This window comes from Syngnathoides biaculeatus, chromosome 5 (assembly GCF_019802595.1).
Source record: "Syngnathoides biaculeatus isolate LvHL_M chromosome 5, ASM1980259v1, whole genome shotgun sequence".
Taxonomy (NCBI): Eukaryota; Metazoa; Chordata; class Actinopteri; order Syngnathiformes; family Syngnathidae; genus Syngnathoides; species Syngnathoides biaculeatus.
Genome location: NC_084644.1, coordinates 18,338,725 through 18,356,753, shown reverse-complemented (window position 1 = coordinate 18,356,753; position 18,029 = coordinate 18,338,725). Strand labels below are relative to the sequence as shown.

At 40.7% G+C, this 18,029-nt stretch overlaps 1 protein-coding gene across 2 annotated transcripts in view; it reads left to right on the top strand.

Annotated features, from left to right (window-relative positions):
- ubr5 (ubiquitin protein ligase E3 component n-recognin 5) overlaps window positions 1-18,029 on the top strand; it is a 163,307-nt gene that overhangs the window by 91,647 nt on the left and 53,631 nt on the right. The window contains exons 27-35 of one of the 2 annotated variants that reach the window (XM_061818718.1): window positions 331-485; window positions 584-675; window positions 798-944; window positions 5,061-5,179; window positions 5,261-5,387; window positions 11,286-11,415; window positions 14,113-14,273; window positions 14,416-14,655; window positions 14,787-14,910. In XM_061818718.1, the coding sequence (XP_061674702.1) occupies window positions 331-485; window positions 584-675; window positions 798-944; window positions 5,061-5,179; window positions 5,261-5,387; window positions 11,286-11,415; window positions 14,113-14,273; window positions 14,416-14,655; window positions 14,787-14,910 (1,295 nt within the window). Of the gene's footprint in view, window positions 1-327; window positions 486-583; window positions 676-797; window positions 945-5,060; window positions 5,180-5,260; window positions 5,388-11,285; window positions 11,416-14,112; window positions 14,274-14,415; window positions 14,656-14,786; window positions 14,911-18,029 lie in introns of both variants that reach the window. The other variant, XM_061818717.1, reaches the window with a different exon arrangement.

Sequence of the window (18,029 nt, the reverse complement as noted above, 5' to 3'; positions counted from 1 at the left end):
ATGTTGCTGACTTAATTTTTTTCTTATTAAATCTTTGTCAAGTCACTTACCCCTATTTGTTTACTGTCATCCGTTTGCTAATTTTGGCTAGGGAGATCATTTGCATCACTGTGTTCAACTCGGTAACTCCAGTTTTTCTCGTTACTGCTTCAAGCTACCGCAGACTTTTCAGCATTTGTCTACTGCCAGAGCAGTAAAATAACTACAGCTATTGTAGTGTAAATTATGAGCGTCGTGACCTATTTTACTGATCACTATTTGCCTTAATGTTTCAATTCTTATACTTTCTTTGTTGTTGTTTTGTGCTTGATTGTATTAAATGCATAGTAGGTGACCCAGGCATTGCAGAGAAGGAAGATTCAGACTCTGTTTTCATGGAAATGATTTGTCCCCTGGGGACCAACCCTGACGATTCACCCCTTTATGTTCTCTGCTGCAATGACACGTGCAGTTTCACTTGGACTGGAGCTGAACACATTAATCAGGTCAGCCATCACACTGAACCAATGGACAGGATTTCTGCATATAATTGAATGACTTGAATGTTGACTAGAAGCCGTCTCTGACTCACACTTTGTATTAGGACATCTTTGAGTGTCGGACATGTGGATTACTTGAGTCTCTTTGCTGCTGCACTGAGTGTGCAAGAGTGTGTCACAAAGGACATGACTGCAAGTTAGTATTGAGTATGGCTGCTTTTAGCCTTCTTCGATATCTCGTGTTTTATTGCCCTAAATTAGTCTTCTCTTAATTCACACCACACGTTGGATAACAAAATTGTTGCTGTGTTTTGCCAGACTTAAAAGGACCTCTCCAACAGCATATTGTGACTGTTGGGAGAAATGCAAGTGTAAAACACTGATTGCTGGGCAAAAGGCTGCACGCCTGGATTTGTTGTACAGGTTGCTCACAACAACTAACTTGGTTACAGCACCGAACAGCAGGTAAGTAAAACAGTGGGTGTGGAAAGTATTCAGACCCCCTTAAATGTTTCACTCTTTATTATAGTGCTGCCATTTGCTGAAATAATTTAAGTTCATTTTTTCCCACATTAATGTACACACAGCTCCCCATATTGACAGAAAAAACTTAATTGTTGAAATGTTTGCAAATTTAAAGAAAAGAAAAAAAAGAAATACCACACAGCCATAAGTATTCAGACCAAACCCTTTGGTCAGTTCTTAGTAGGAGCACCCTTTTGAGCTAATACAGCTTTGAGTCTTTTTGACAATAGTTCAACAGGTTTTCACACCTGGATTTGGGGATCCTTTGCAATTCCTTCTTGCATATCCCCTCCAGTTCTGTCAGGTTCGATGGTGAACGTCAGTAGACAGCTAATTGCTGGTCATTCCAGAGATTCTCAATTGATTCAGGGTTCTGACTGGACTATTCATGAACAGTCGTGGTGTTGTTTTGAAGCCACTCCTTTATTTCAGCTGTGGTCTTTGGGTTATTGTCTTTTTGGAAGGTAAACCTAGGGCCCTGTCTGAGGTCCCGAGCACTCTGGAAAAGGGTTTAGTCCATGATATCCTTGTACTTGGCTCCATTCATCTTTCCTTCGATTGCAATCAGTCGTACTGTCCCTGCAGCTGAAAAACACCCCACGGCATAATGCTGCTACAACCATCTTTTACTATTGGGTCTGTATTGGCCAGGTGATAAGTGCCTCATTTTCACTCCACATACCTCTTCAAATTAAGACCAAAAAGTTCTGTCTTGGTCTCAGCAGACCAGAGCATGTTTCACCATCTTGAAGTCATTGCCTTTTTTTTCTTTTTTTGCAAACTTCATGCAGGCTTTCATGTGTCTAGCACTGAAGAGAGGTTTCCAGCGGGCCTCTCTGCAATTAAGCAACGTCTGGGGATGTGCTGCTGTGATGGTTGACTTTTGAGAACTTTATCCCATCTTCTGACTAAATCTATGGACCTCAGCCACAGTGTTCTTTGTGCTCTTCTTTACCTCACTCACCACTTCCCCGATTGCTTGGTTTGGGCAGATGGCCAGCTCTAAGAAGGTTTGTGGTCATCCTAAATGTCTTCCATTTAGATTTTATGGAGGAGACTGTGCTCTGGGGAATGTTACGTGTGGCAGATTTTTTTCATTTTTTTTGTAACCTTTTCCAGATCTGTGGCTTTGCACAATTCTGTCTCTGAGTGCTTTTGGCGATTCCTTTGACCTCGTGATTATCATTTGTTCTGATATGCACTGTGGGCTGTAAGGTCTGAGACAGGTGTGTGGCTTTCCTAATCAAGTCCAATCACTATAATCTAACAGCTGGACTCCAATGATGGTGTAGAACAGGAATGGGCAAACTACAGCCCCCCGGTCTCATCCATGCCGCCAAAGATTGGTACAGAATTGCTTGAATGATACCAACATCATGACTACATTACTTGGACCTTGTCTGAAATGCTAAATGGTTCCACCAGTTTGTGCTGTAATTGCCACTGGTTCCACCAGGTGGTAGGTCAAGTGATATATTGAGTTGACTCTTCCGTTTCTTATTTGCTTCAACTCTGAACACCTCAACTACTACGGGTGGAACAAAGATAAGAAATGCCAACCATGAATTCTGAGTAGTAGAAGTAGTAGCCACTTCAGGAAAGAGAAGAAGCTACTTCATTATCCCAACAGAGTTACCAGATAGCAGATACTTGTGGTATCCTAACTTTTCTCGGTCTATTCAACCATTTGCAAGCATTTTGCTGGTCACAAGACCTGTTGGAATGTGAATAGTAAAAGTGATTGGGATGTGGTTGTTGAATCTACAATGGTGCAATCCCATAAAAGTGTAGAGTAATGCACAATTTCACTATCAGAACACTATTTAGATTTTCCTTTGTAAAAAGTGTATTATTTGCTGTTAACTCAACATAATACAGTTTTATTGGCATGTTAAGTACGCAATGCATTGTGGGTCATCCCAACGTGGACAGTCATAAATCAGTCATGAAGGGGAATGACTGTTTTAAGGGGGTCTGAATAATTTCTGTAGTGTACACCTGGAATAAACTTGAATTACTCATACTTGGGCCTGTCATGATTAAAAAGTTTTAAAGCTCTAGTTTCCCTAATACTGTTACAATAAATTATAGTGTTTATGTAATGCCCCTGAAATCAAAACGCGCCCCCTTATATTTTTTTGCTTTTAAGTCACTACTGTATTGTTGTTGTTGTACTAATTTAATTTCTTGTTTCTCGACCATTTTTTAAAAATCATTGATCAGAATGCCTGTCAATCTGAAATAAAGAATAAAGCTGCAAGACTAATCCGGTTTATAAAGCTCTTTGCACCGACATCATCAAATCACGTCACTGGCCGGAAGTGCCGGTCAAACAAACCATTCTTCAATGCTAAGTCGGTTGGAGACGACACGAAAATACGTCTTATAGCACGACACCCAGAGTTTTTTCCGATACCATTCAAACATTTAGAAGGTGAATATAAATGAAGGTACGTGGAAAAATGAGAGACACATGGCATAGAGGACCCATATTCAATGCCGAAGTCAATGTTTTCGCCGATAATAAATTGGACTATTATCCCGTTCCGCTTGTCTTGGACAATTGGATCTACACGTGTATCTGGTAAGTCGTCGAGATTTACAGGGAAGAGTTTGAAAGCGTAGAAAAGTCTGGACGCATACAAATACTTAGTTGTAGGATCTGTTATCAATCAAGAATAAATAGTAATCGAGCCACTCAGATTTTTTTCAATTCAAATACTTATATTTAAATAAATGACCCCTCGTTTTACACAAACTCACATTCGTTAACTATGATTGGGGAAAAATAAAAGACAGCCTGTCGGCTCCTCCATACACGAAGCATTTTGTGGCCACACGTTAAACTTCAGTAAACTTCTCCATGACAGACGTTTTGTTTTAAATATGCATTGTTCTCAAATGAGTCCAATGCGTATTTAAAAAAAGAAAATAAACCGCTGGGATGGGCTTCAGCCCCCATACACGGAAGCGCGTTGTTGCCACATGTTGAATTTCGGTCAACCTCTGTGTGACCGACGGTTTATTTTCTTTTTTTAAATGCGCATTTGAGAACAATCGTGTGTATTTGGTTGGGCACCATCCATCACGTTTAATTGCCGAAATCCATTGATCTTTTCTGGTCTTTACAGCTGGTATTCCATAGAATGATCTCTTTGAATATCTGTCTTGTCTGTTGTAACAACCAACAGCACAACAAGTCTGGGGCATTGTGAATATTCTGCTCCGGTACATTGTCCCCCACACTGTCGAGCAGCTTTTTTGACCGGCAATAGGCGCCATGAAAATGATGTTACATGCACGACCTCTATATAGAGCCTTCTATTCCAGTTATAAGCAATTTAAAATCCCAATTTGAATGAAACTGCTCCATATAAATGGCTCATTCAGCATATCCAGTCCATATCCAAATGGAATTTCATTCTGTTTCACGGGTATCATGTTCTTTTTAGCAAACTGATCAAAGTAAAATTTCACTATGTATCCTGTTATTCAGAAGACCCGAGATATGCTCTTTCTGCACACACATCGTCTGGAAAAAAAATGCTCTGTGATGTCATCATTCACGCATGCTGTCAATATGACTGCTCCCTAAAAAAAGAACCCTTACTCCTGTGCTGAATAGATGATCCACCAACTTGATAATGTGACATTCATTATGAAGTGCACTTCACACGCTACTTATTAAATTTAGTGCACATCACGTACCCTCTGAGCGGAATAGATCACATGACATGTAAACCGTTAACCAGAGCTCTTCAAATGGAATATTTTCAATCAGACTACTGTGTGGTTGATCTGCTGAAAAAGAGCCCTTCACTGTTAATCAAATGTATGTTGATGTTCGCTGTGGATCACCACAATAACAATTTAACAGTCCAGAAAAATGAGCTGGTCCATTTTATTTATCAAAAAAATATGTCAATAGTGTAATTATCGTGAGAGGCCTTTCTCATACCTGTAGTGCTTATTTTCTAATGCCAACGTTCTGCTTGGCTTCTAGCGAGCATTGTCAATGCAATATATGTTTATAATTCATGTTATTTCTATCTTTAGGGGTGAGCATATCCTACTGTTCCTAGTGCAAACTGTTGCCAGGCAGAGTGTTGAGCACTGTCAGTACAGGCCACCACGCATCAGAGAGGACAGAAACCGCAAGGCTGCAAGTGCAGATGGTACGTTTGCCATATGCTCCTATTTTACTTAGGTCTTCTCATACCTATGCTGTATGAAAGTGTCTCTTTTCTCCCTTTGAGATTCCGATATGCCAGATCATGACCTGGAGCCCCCTCGCTTTGCTCAACTGGCTCTGGAGAGGGTTCTGCAGGACTGGAATGCCCTCAAGTCTATGATCATGTTTGGTTCTCAAGAAAATAAAGATCCGTAAGTAACAAACATAGTTGCTTCCAGCAAAATAAAGGCCCCTTTCTAAAAAATTTGAAAATTATGGAAACATTTATATCTACAATTCCATTGAAAGGGTTAAACTTTCATAGATTACAGAGTCAGTGCCCACAAACAATTTAAAGTTTTTATTTTTACCTAACATAGTTCCAGCTCCTAAAACGGCAGAAATTAGGAAGTCATAAAATTAGAGTACGGTGAAGAAATCACCCTTCTACAGTCACTGATTTGATGCCCGCATATGCGCCCGCACGCCTTCACACTCGCAAATCTGCACAGTCGAGTACGAAAAATCACACACAATTTGTTTCGAGTAGAAATACATAGATATTGTAAGACGTCACTTATTTTGTGTAGTCTTGTTAATTTACGTGTTTATTTCATAAACATTGGTAACAAAACAAGCCTGATCCAAAACAATCAGTATTCACCCGGAATCAGGAAATGCTAGTTAACCGTACTGAGTATGTCGGAATTTATGCCAAAAGCACGTTCCGAGCTTCTTCACGCACTACGAGCGCATTTACGTCAAAACTCATCAACATCTTGAGCCATGTCAAAGGAAATTCAGTTACAATGATAACATTTTTGGTATATAACACAGTTAATGTTTCGGTATCTAACTATAATCAGTATGAGATTATGATTGACTTGATCTAAATTATGTTAGAGTTGTCTGTCCATATATCTAAATGCGAACAGTCATTTTCCCCATGTTACCGGGTTATTTTGTATTTGCAAACTTTAACCCTCTACATGCTTTAGGAAGATATAGATCATCTACTGCTATCTTTCATCAATGGATTGACAATAGATACCGCCGTAAATTATGATACATTATAACAATACAGCATAATTGCCGACAGGAATGTTCGTTACAATGTATCGCTAGTTTGTTGCCACAAACGCCTATTAAGTTGAACTAAACTTTCAGCATTTTCAAAAAATTGCGGGTATAGACTGTTCGTGTTAATTCTTTGACAGGACAGTGCATTTAATTTTTCTTTAGATTAAGTTTGTCGGATCAAAAATTTTATTCAAAACTAATATCAGTTGAAATTGGAAATGATAATTTCTGAATTTTTTTCCATTTTAGTTATGTATTTGTTCATTTTATTTTTATTTTACAGTTATGTTATGTTATCAATCTGTTAATAAGATGTTTTAAAGTGATTTTTTTTTTTTTTTTCCCGAAATAGCAATATACTGGTATTCCATTCCTAATCACACCCGTAACTTTATATTTGCGGGCATTACTGACCACATCCGTACATTTTTCAAATGTGAGTGACTTTTCGAAGTCTTTGTAGAAATTAAGAAATTAGGGTCACTTTAAATAAAAAAAATTTTTTTTTTTTTTTTCAAAATGATATTTCAATCTTTAATACTTGGTTTGGAATCCCTTTGCTTTAATCACTACCTTGATACTCCATCGCTTTGAGGCAATCAGCCTGTGGCATTGCCTGGGACTTATGGAATCCCAGATTTCCTTGATGCTTCCTGTCAGTTTTTCTTTATTTGTAGGTCTTGCCCCCTCATTTTCCTCTTGATAACACCTCAAAGATTCTCATTGTGGTTCAGATGTATCGAGTGAGCTGGCAAGTCCAGCACGGAATGGCATTGGCATCAAAACAAGTTTTGGTGGTTCTAGTTGTATGGGCAGGGACCAGATCCTGTAGGAAGATAAAATATCCTACAGAGCCTCATCAGAAGGAATCATAAAGTTGTCTAAAACATTCTGTTGCTGTGACCATGGATTCAGAAAAGCAGTTTGCCAACACCTGCACTGTACATTGCACCCCAAATCATGACTGACTGAATATTTCCCACTAGACCTCATGCATGTTGGGTTCTGTTCTTCACCAGTCTTATTCCAAACCTTTGGACCTTGATTCCAAACAAAAGGGACACTTGAATTGAAATAGAGCTCCTTGGACTACTGGCCAACAGTCCAGTCCTTCTTCTCCTTGGCCCAGTTGAGACGCTGCCTACGTTTGTGGCTTGACCTAAGAAACCTGACAATTGTTGAACAACAGTTGAAAGTATTACAAAGTATATATAATATTAAACGAGGAATTTGATAAACAGTTTATGTACAGTTAATGTCAACATTTCTGGTTGTCTCATTTTATGATGCAACTACCGGTTTATAGCAAATTTGTCTTTTCTACTTGACTCTTGTTAAATGTTTGCCATGGCCGCTTTGTCATCATGAAATAAAGGTATTGATGTGGTAGGGAGTTGAATTCCAACACCCTATAAGATCAATCACAGTTGCCGTTAAATCCTCTCACCACATCAAGAGACGTTAAAAAGGGGTTTTGGTCTTGAATAAAAGACTTGCACTATCTGAACATAATTTTTTTAACTGACTGTTTGACATTTGGTTAATGCAGCCCTATGGGGGCACAAGCCAATGCAATCTTTAGGCCGGTCCCAAGCCCGCTAACCTGCAGGGTTTCGATGGAAATTCAGTTACTGTTGGTTGAAGACAAAGAAGAGGAGGAAACCGAATTTGTTGGCAGAAGAAGAAGAGGAATCCACAGAGCCTACAACTGAGTGTAGGGACTTTGAATGTTGGGACTATGAGAAGAAAAGCTCAGGAGTTGGTTGGCGTGATGATTAGGAGAAAGGTTAATTGTGCATCCAAGAGAGTAGGTGGAAAGGTAATAAGGCTACAAATTTAGGAGCAGGGTTTAAATTATTTTACCATGGTGTAGATGGGAAGAGAAATGGAGCAGGGGTTAGTTTAAAGGAAGAGCTGGCTAAGAATGTCTTGGAGGTGAAAAGAATATCAGATCGAGTGATGAGGCTGAAATTTGAAATTTAGGGTGTCATGCATAATGGGATTTATGGCTATGCTCCACACGTAGGATGTGACCTAGAGATGAAAGAGAAATTCTGGAAGGAACTACATGAAGTAGTTCTGAGCATCCCAGACACAGAGAGAGAGAGTTGTGATTGGTGCATATTCCAATAATGTTGGTGAAGGAATCATGGATGATGAAAAAGTGATGGGTAAGTACAGCATCCAGGAAAGGAACTTTGAGGTACAGATGGTGGTGGACTTTGCAAAAAGGATGGAAATGGCTGTAGTGAACACTTTTTTTTTCCAGAAGAAGCAGGAACATAGACTGATCTACAAGAGCGGAGGTAGAAGCACGCAAGTGAATTATATTTTGTGCAGACGATGTAATCTGTAGGAGGTTACTGACTGTTAGGAAGTGGTAGGGGAGTGGAGCTCGACAGCATAGTATGGTGGTGTGTTGAATGACTCTGGTGGTGGGTACGAAGATTAAGAAGGCAAAGGTAGAGACCACAACCATGTGGTGGAAGCTGAGAAAGGAAGAATGTTGTGTGGCCTTTCGGAAAGAGTTGATACAGGGTCTCGATGGACAAGAGGAGCTCCCTGAAGACTGGACTGCCACAGCCAAGGTGATCAGAGAGACAGGCAGGAGAGTACTTGGAGTGCCTTCTGGTAGGAAAGAGGAGAAGGAGACTTGGTGGTGGAAAATCCCAAAATAGAGGAAGTCATACAAGGGAAGAGTTTAGCAAAGAAGAAGTGGGACACCGAGAGGATTGAGATGCGACGTAAGGCAAAAGTAGAGATGGCGAAGGCTAATCAAGAGGCATATGATGACATGTAGACCAGGTTGGACACGAAAGAGAAAAGTATCTCAACAGTTTGGCCAGACAGAGGGATAGAGATGGGATGGTTGTGCAGCAGGTAAGAGTGATTAAGGATAGAGATGGAAATGTGTTGACTGGTGCCAGTCGTGTACTAAATAGATGGAACAAATACTTAGAGAAGTTAATGAAGGAAGAAAATCGGAAGGAACAGTTGAAGAGGCAAGTGTGAAGGACCAGGAAGTGGCAATGATTAGCAAGGGGGAAGTTCAAAAGGCACTACAAAGGATAAAAAAGAGAATAGTGCAGGTCATGCATGAGGGTAGCAGAACAGTGGTGAGGTGTGCCGTAGGCGTAACAAGAATTTAAGGTGGAGGTGGGATTTCATCAGGGATCAGCTCTGAGCCCCTTCCTGTTAGCTGTGGTAATGAATAGGTTGACAGATGAGGTTAGACTGGAATCCCTTTGGACCATGATGTTCAAAGATGATATTGTGATATGGAGTGAAAGCAGGGAGCAGGTAGAGTAACAATTACAAAGACAGAGGAGAGGAATAAGTTTAGCCAAAGTAAAACAGAATATATGTGCGTGCGAGGGGTGGAGGGGGGAGAGTGAGGCTTCAGGAAGAAGAGATAGCGAGGGCGGACGACTTCAAATACTTCGGGTCAACAATCCAGAGCAATGCTGAGTGTGGTAAGGATGTGAAGAAACAGGTCCAAGCAGGTTGGAACAGCTGGCGGAAGATGTCTGGTGTGCTTTGTGACAGAAGAGTCTCTGCTAGGATGAAGGGCAAAGTTTATAAAGCAGTGGTGATGCCGGCCATGATTTACGGATTAGAGTCGGTGGCACTGAAACGATAACTTAAAGCAGAACTGGAGGTGGCAGAAATGAAAATGTTTAGGTTCTTGCTCAGAGTAAACAGGTTGGGATAGCCACAGTTGGATATTTTGGAGACAAGGTTCGATAGAGCACAGTCCGATGGTTTGGACATGTCCAATGGCGAGAGAGTGAGTATATTGGTAGGAGGGAGCTGAGGATGGATCTGCCAGGCAAAAGAGCGAGAGGAAGACCAGAGAAAAGGTTGATGGATGTTGTGATGGCAGACATGAGGACAGTGGCTGTCAGAGAGGAAGATGTATGTGATAGGCTTGGATGGAAAAAGATGACATGCTGTGGCGACTCCTAACTGGACAAGCCCAAAGGAAAAGAAGAAGAAGCTGTTGCCTCATTTAAAATGTTATTATAGCTACTTTCTGTTAACCACCTTTGTCTTCTTAATCTTCCTCCCCAACTCCAGAGTCATCCTAAACATCACCCTACTATGCTGTCGAGCTCTGCTGTCACCAACATGTCTATTACAATCTGCACCAATCACAATTCTCCTTGTATGTGGGATGCTCAGAACTACTTCCAGCTAGTTCCTTCTAGAATTTCTCTTTCATCTCTCGGTCATTTTCTACCTATGGGGGAATAGCCGCAAATCACATTATGCATAACACCCTCAATTTCAAGTTTCAGACTTCTCACTCGATCTGATACTCTTTTCACCTCCAAGACATTGTTAGCTAGCTCTTCCTTTAAAATAATCCCTACTCCATTTCTCTTCGCATGGTTAAATAATTTAAACCCTGCCCATAAACCTCTGGGCTTACTGCCTTTCCACCTCCTTTCTTGGATGCACAATATGTCAACCTTTCTCCCGTAGATGAATTTCCACTGAGGCCCTGCAGATTAATGTTGCCAGGGACGTGTGTTGCTAACCCGGGCCACAACCGATCTGGTGTGTGATTCTTTAGATGAACGGCAATATTTGTTTGCCAAAGTTTTAAGATGACTCCCCTTCCTGATGTAACCCTCGGCATTTATCCGAGCTTGGGAGTGGCCTACAGGTTGCACTGGTTTATGCCCCCATTGCCACACCAACAATTAAAAATGTCACAAAAAGTGGACACCCAACTCAAGTTATACACTTTATTATGTCTAATAGAAGAGCCTTTATATGTTCTGTCTTAATATGCCACTGCCATAGAATAATTTGTTGTCAATAAATACAAATTTGACCAATTAAGTGAAATTTGATCATTTCACGCAGCGCACTAGAAGAGCTCTCACGCCACACTGGTTGGGAATCACTGGTCGAGTTCAGTCGTCACTACTTTACATTCTTATTCTGCTATGAGATTTACTGCATTACTATGCACAAACTTATTCTGTCATTATTTTCTCTTTTTTTTTCTTTTTTTTTGTTAGTCTTAGTGCCAGCAGCAGAATTGCCCACCTCCTTCCTGAAGAACAAGTCTATTTGAATCAGCAGAGTGGCACGATTCGCCTTGATTGTTTTACCCACTGCCTCATTGTCAAATGTGCTCCCGACATCACTGTAAGTCTACTTAGCACCGTGTTTTATTCACATTGCTCCTACTGTATTGTGAACCCTAATTTATTTTTTTCCATATCAGGTCAAGCCGCACGATAATATTGAGCATTTTCGCATACTTCTATGTGTTATCTGCCCTGCGAGCTTAGTGTACTTAATTTGCAGTGAATCAATTGTTATCTCAAGAAGACCAGCACAGGTGGACATTTAAATAAGATTAGCGTGGGCTGTTACAGTAAATTACAACCCGTGGAAAAAAAAAACCTGGAGCAGTCCAGACTAAGTATTTTTGTCCTTGTATGCTAACTATGAGGACATGCGTAACGGTGTACACCAGCTGCGTTTCTTGTATCACTCTTCGGAATGAAACCATGTGCCACAACAGTTTACATTTGGGAGGAAAGGGAAGGGTTGAGCGTCATGGCTACTTGGAAGAGACAAACTTCAGGTGTATACAACAATTTGTGTCAGTTAATGCACTCACATATCAGGTATCTAGTTTTATGTGCGTCGGACATCTGAGTTGCATGGTTTAAGACCCGCCATACGTGTGTGTGCGTGTGCACTTCCGTTGCAGAGCTTTCGCACACTGTGAATCAAGAGGGGGTGAATGGTGGTTTATGGTTCTGTACATTGGACTCAATACATTTTTGTTGTGGTACCAACAGCTGCAACGCTCACGATGCAGCAAGCCGCTGGTAGAACAGCGTTAGCTCAATACTGGTACAAAGGGAAAAGTAATGTTTTATTGTTTTGTTAGCCTGTGGTACAGTGAGCTAGCAAGCTAAAGGCTTGAGCTAAAAAGCGCACTCAACTCTGGTGACATCGTTAAGATGTCAGCACTCTGAATTTTACGTGTGTTCCCCCCTCATAACACAGACACACAAGGAAAAGATAAATGTTATGAAACCATAACCAGTGGCACATGTTATCTATCATGTTAGCAGTAGTTTGTTTTCAACTAACTCATTTTCAGCATTATTTGATTGACAGATGATGGTCTCACGTCACAGTCCTGCAGATCGAGGGCGGTCCTTATTTTAAATTTTTTTTATTCAATGCTGAAAGCCCTCCAGATTTTACCGGAATTCCGGATTTTTTAGTTTTCATGAAAATTGCTCCGGAAAAATGAGGAAAAATTGCCAAAAATTAATCCAGATATTAGTTGACAACATTGAACGAACATGCGTTTGAGTTCGTTGTTTTGCTTTCACGAGCGTAGCCATGTTGAGGCACTAACACTAGTAACAGTAACGCCCCTGCCCTCGCATTCTCTCAAGACGTTGCTTATTTTGTGTGGTCTTGACATTAATCTACGTGTTTCTTTTATAAACGTTGACTAAGCAAGCCTCCTCCAACTGTTACTAACCTAAACAACTGTTATTCACCCGCGAACAGGAAATGCAAGTTAACCGTATTGAGCATGTACATACGAAAGCGCATGTTCAGAACTGCTTCATGTAATGTGAGCGCATTTACGTCGAAAATCATCAACATCATGAGCCATGTCAAAGGAAATTCACTTATACCAGGGGTGCTCATTGCGTCGATCGCGAGGCAGTGTGACGGCATAAAAAAACAACCCAAAAATAAACAGACTATCATCCACCTCGCTGCTTGATTCAGGTGTGGCCAATAAGTCGAGTGCATGCACATAAAGGCGCATTTTAGCAAGCCGGCCTCCTATTTGCGGCAGTCCCGTGGTGCGTCAACCCCCCCCCCCCCAACAATACGTCACGCTTGCTGACAGGAATGTTTTTTCCAATGTATCGCTGGCTTCTTGCCACTAACACTGTTTATGTTGAACTAAACTTTCAGTATTTTCAAAACATTGCGCAGTATAGACCGTGTTTATTCCTTGACAGGCCAGTGCATTTAACTTTTCTTCAGATAAGGTTTGTCAGATCAAGAATTTTTATTGATGAAAATTTTTAAATACCATTTTACATCATGTTCTACTAATATCAGTTGAAATTGGAAATGATCATTTCTGAGTATTAAATTTTAGTTTTCTATTTATGTGTTTATTTATTTTTAATTTACAGTTGTTATATTAACCCAGTAAGTTATTTTAAGGCCATCCCTAATCACACACACAGCTTTATCTGCGAGCATGACTGACCACACCCGCACATTTTTAAAGTGTGTGTGTGTGTGTGTGTGTGTGTGTGTGTGTATATTGTACAAATTGTTGAAAATCCATCCTACAATATAGCGGGACCACTAAGCAACAATGATCATATGAAGTGGATTATTTCATGACAATAATTTAATAATTATTGTTTCAGGGACTCATTGAGACACGTATCCTGGGACACAGTCTCCCATAAAATGACCTATGAATATGAATGCATATTATGTTAAAACGTGTTAAAAAGAACAAATTGTATTTTTATTTCAAATTCATATCTAGACCATTAACTACTCAATGCTATAGTTCATTTAAATACGGGTGGCGTTCACACAAAGGACTTTTTTTTTTTTTTTTGCGTAGTATCTTTTCCACTGAAGCTACTATAAACTGTCCAATTTTTTTCACGTTGCAATTTGTGTCGTAGTCCCCCCCCCCAAAAAAAAAACAAAAAAATCAGTTTCATTTCCCCCTTGATCGTGCAACCCTACTACCAGGTCATTCAACTGATAAACAGCTTCTATGAAATGTTGTGAATTTATGAGTGAAATGTATTTTCCCTCTGACAGTTCATAGACACTTTGCTTGGTACACTGGTGAAGGAACTGCAGAACAAGTACACTCCTGGCCGAAGAGAGGAGGCAGTCAACGTCACGAGGAGATTTCTACGCTCTGTATCCAGAGTATTTGTAATCCTCAGTGTTGAGATGGCATCATCCAAGAAAAAAAAGTAAGACTTAAACCATATACAAGCAAAGGAGAAAGGGAGGAAAAATATTTTTTTTACCTCATTATATCGGTAGTTTTATTTAAGATTGTTAATGAATTGTCCATCTGATTGTTTTCTGAATTAAATTCTTTCTTCCTGACAGCAACTTCATCCCCCAACCCATAGGCAAATGCCGTCGTGTTTTCCAAGCTCTTCTACCCTACGCTGTAGAGGAGCTCTGTAATGTGGCAGAGTCGCTAATAGTTCCTGTGCGAATGGGCATCGCAAGACCCACAGTCCCATTTACTTTGGCTAGCACAAGTATTGATGCCGTCCAGGGCAGTGAGGAGCTCTTCTCTGTTGAACCACTTCCTCCAAGACCTTCACCTGATCAATCTAGCAAGTGTGTGATTTTAATATTTTTTCAAAAATTTTGCCTTAAATGAAATCATAAGCAAAGGGAGATCAATTGTCTAATTTTACATTTTGACTTAAAAATCAAATATTTTTTTTTCATATTTCCATTTTTTTCAGCTCCAATCAGACTACTGCGTCCTATATCATTAGGAATCCCCAACCCCGACACAGCAATCAGTCTCAGCCTGTCAGAGGCAGAGATGAGGAACAGGATGACATTGTTTCAGCAGATGTGGAAGAGGTGGGAGTTTTTAAATATTATGGCCATGGTTAAGACACCATGCCATTATTTTTCACTCAACGTTGAGTCCAAAGGACTTAGAACGGTTTGAATGAGATCTGGTCAAGGTTACCAAAAACTCCTGCACTTAAAGGTCAATCAGGTGTTATCCCTATAAACATTCTAAAGTAGATATTGTATTGAAAAATACATATAACATTATTCACTTCAATGTCTATACAAAAAAATAAATATGAGCAGAGAGCGCGTCATCCATGCGCAAAGTTGCGGAAGTGTCATTCAACATCCAAGTGGTTGCCATATTGGCTGCACCTCCTGCCTGTGATGTCACCCCGGACATTCGTGGCCCCTGTGGGGAGACGAACACGCCCCTTCTGACACGGAAGCTCTTTTTGAAGAAGAGAACATCTCACAACCGAGTGAAGGTACCGGGGCAATATTACTCTATTGTTTCGAGCCATATTTAGATGATATGCGGATCACGACCAAACCGCCTCTCCGTCCGATCCACTTCCGCAGTGGAGATAAGCCATCGACACGAAGAACCACCCCGGCCAACAAGGCCAGCGGCCGCCCGCGTCAAGCCACCCCAGCCGACAAGGCACCCCTTTCATAAGTACACAGATCTTTTGTTACATTATGAGAGACGGATTACGTGGTCCCCCAACCTATTATTTTTTTTTTAGTCGCTGTATACACACCTACCTGTCATTTGGAACCCACGAAGCTCTCGTCCTTTGCACTTGACAGGTGCTAAATGTATCGATTTGCGCATTGGACAGTTTCCCCGTGGGCTTGCCGGCGACGAGCCACCCCAGCCGACAAGGCCGGCGGCCAGCTCATCGTAGGTCGTCGCCGGCGAGCCCAACGTTGAAGCCATCAGACGCGCACATCGACACATTTATCACCCCTGCCATACGTACGCGAATCTTTTGTTACATTATGAGAGACCGATTACATGGTTCCCCCACCAAACTATTATTATTATGTTTTTATTTATTAGCTGCATACACACCTACCTGTCATTTGGAACCCATGAAGCGCTCATCCTTTGCACCTGTCGACAAGCCCGGGAAGGCTGAGCTGACCGCCGGCCTTATTGGGTGGGGCGGCTCTAATTTAACACCCCTGTCATACGTACGAGGATCTTTTGTTACGTTATGAGAGACTGATTACATTGTCCCCCCACATACTATTATTTTTTTTAGTAGCTGTATACATACCTACCTGTCATTTGGAACTCACAAAGCTCCGTTTTTCACGACGAACCGGGCCTCTTGGAAACTTATGAAGGATAAATCCATCCTCCCGAGTGTTCGAGCAATATCCAGCAATGCAACAGGCCGGCATTTTAGCCAACACGAAAGAATAACAAGCCAACTTCCCGCAGATAAAACTAATAGAAACAAATGAGTCCGCTTGAGGGCGCTCCTGCCCCGTACGTCACTTCCTGCTTCTTCTTGAAAACAAATCCCTCGAGAGGATTTTCATGGCTGGACTTACAAAAGGCCACACACGACTAAATCATGTTTTGTGGTGAAAAAAGGCATGGGACCATATCATCTGCCGTTTTTTCATTAATAACATACTAAAAATCATGCATTTCATGACAGTGGCCCTTTAAAGTTCCAAAGAGCATAATAGCCTCTATAGTTTTAAATGGAAGACATTTAGGAGGACCAGACCTTTCCTAGAGCTGGCAAGACAATGACCCGAAGCAGACAAAAAAAACAAAAAGAGTGTCTTCAAAACAACGCTGACTGTTCTTGAATGGTCCAGCCGGGCCCTGGCTTAAACCCAGTTGAGTATCTCTGGAGAGACCTGAAAATGACTGTTCACCATCCATCCTGACAGAACTGGAAGTCTCTAGTTTGAGGAGGAATGAAGTGAATGAAGTGATGTGAAAAACTTGTTTCATCAAGACTCATGGCTTTATTGGCTCAAATGGGTGCTTCAACTAAATACTGAGCAAAAGGTCTGAATAAAGTGGTACCTCTACTTACAAAAGTCGTTTCATCATTTTTTCCAAGTAGATCCGCATTTTACATGTAAATAGGGTAATCCATTCCCCCCGGCCAAAAATAAGCATTCAAAGTACATAATGTAAAGAACAAAAAAAAATTTGTTCATTTACCTTTGCCGTTGGGTGACGGAAGAGGAGGCAAATTTTGACAGCCGAGAGAAAACATACATATTCATGCACAAAACTTAATTCCATTTTAGTTACTTGGGTCTCATGGTGAAGAAAGATGAATAAACACAAAGGAAAAAGTTGTACTTTTCCAATGTGCTTTAGCTTGTGACAGCGTGTGACAGTGCTAGCTTGATTGAGTGACAGTTGAGTGTCCAATGGAATCGAACAGCATCATGGGCAAAGATTGACAACCCTTCTAGTCACTGGGATGCCAGTAAGATGCTATAGCGATAGGCAATGGGAGAACCGCTCTATCATGCCACACAAACCAATACACAGGATGTTTGCCTTTGGTGCAATTTGGGGAATCCGCTGCCTATTTTTTTTCCTTTCGTATCCTGAATTTCGTTCCTAACCAGAGACAATATTTTTCTCGAGAAGGAGTTTCGTAACCTGAACTTTTTTGTTACTACAGACATTCGTAAGTAGAGGTACAACTGTACTTATGGCTGTGTGAGATTTCACTTTTTTTAAATAACTAAACAAATGAAATCCACTATCTAATGGAAGGAATTACAAACATCTTGGGGAATTACAACACACAACTCAAATGCGTTATGTGCTAGGATCAATATACCTTATTAAAAATTTAAATCAATATACTTTTTGTTGAAGGCCAACTAGCCAAGAAGAGATTGATCCAATTGGATCATTGGGAAAAAATAAGCAATCCATCGATACTATGAATGAATCGTTACATCCTTAGTTTCACGTGATAAAGTTGACATTTTAACTTGCTACAGTTCACATTTAACCCGTTACCATGTTCAGCTGCCATAAATTTGACTTCTGCAGCCATTTGTAAAAACTTAAGCAATTTCTTTCCAGTTCATGTCAGTCTGTGTAGCTCCAAAACTGTAAAGAGAAGAATAGATACACCTGCTTCCCGTAGCAGCCCAACTAGCTGACATGCCTCGGCGGTAGC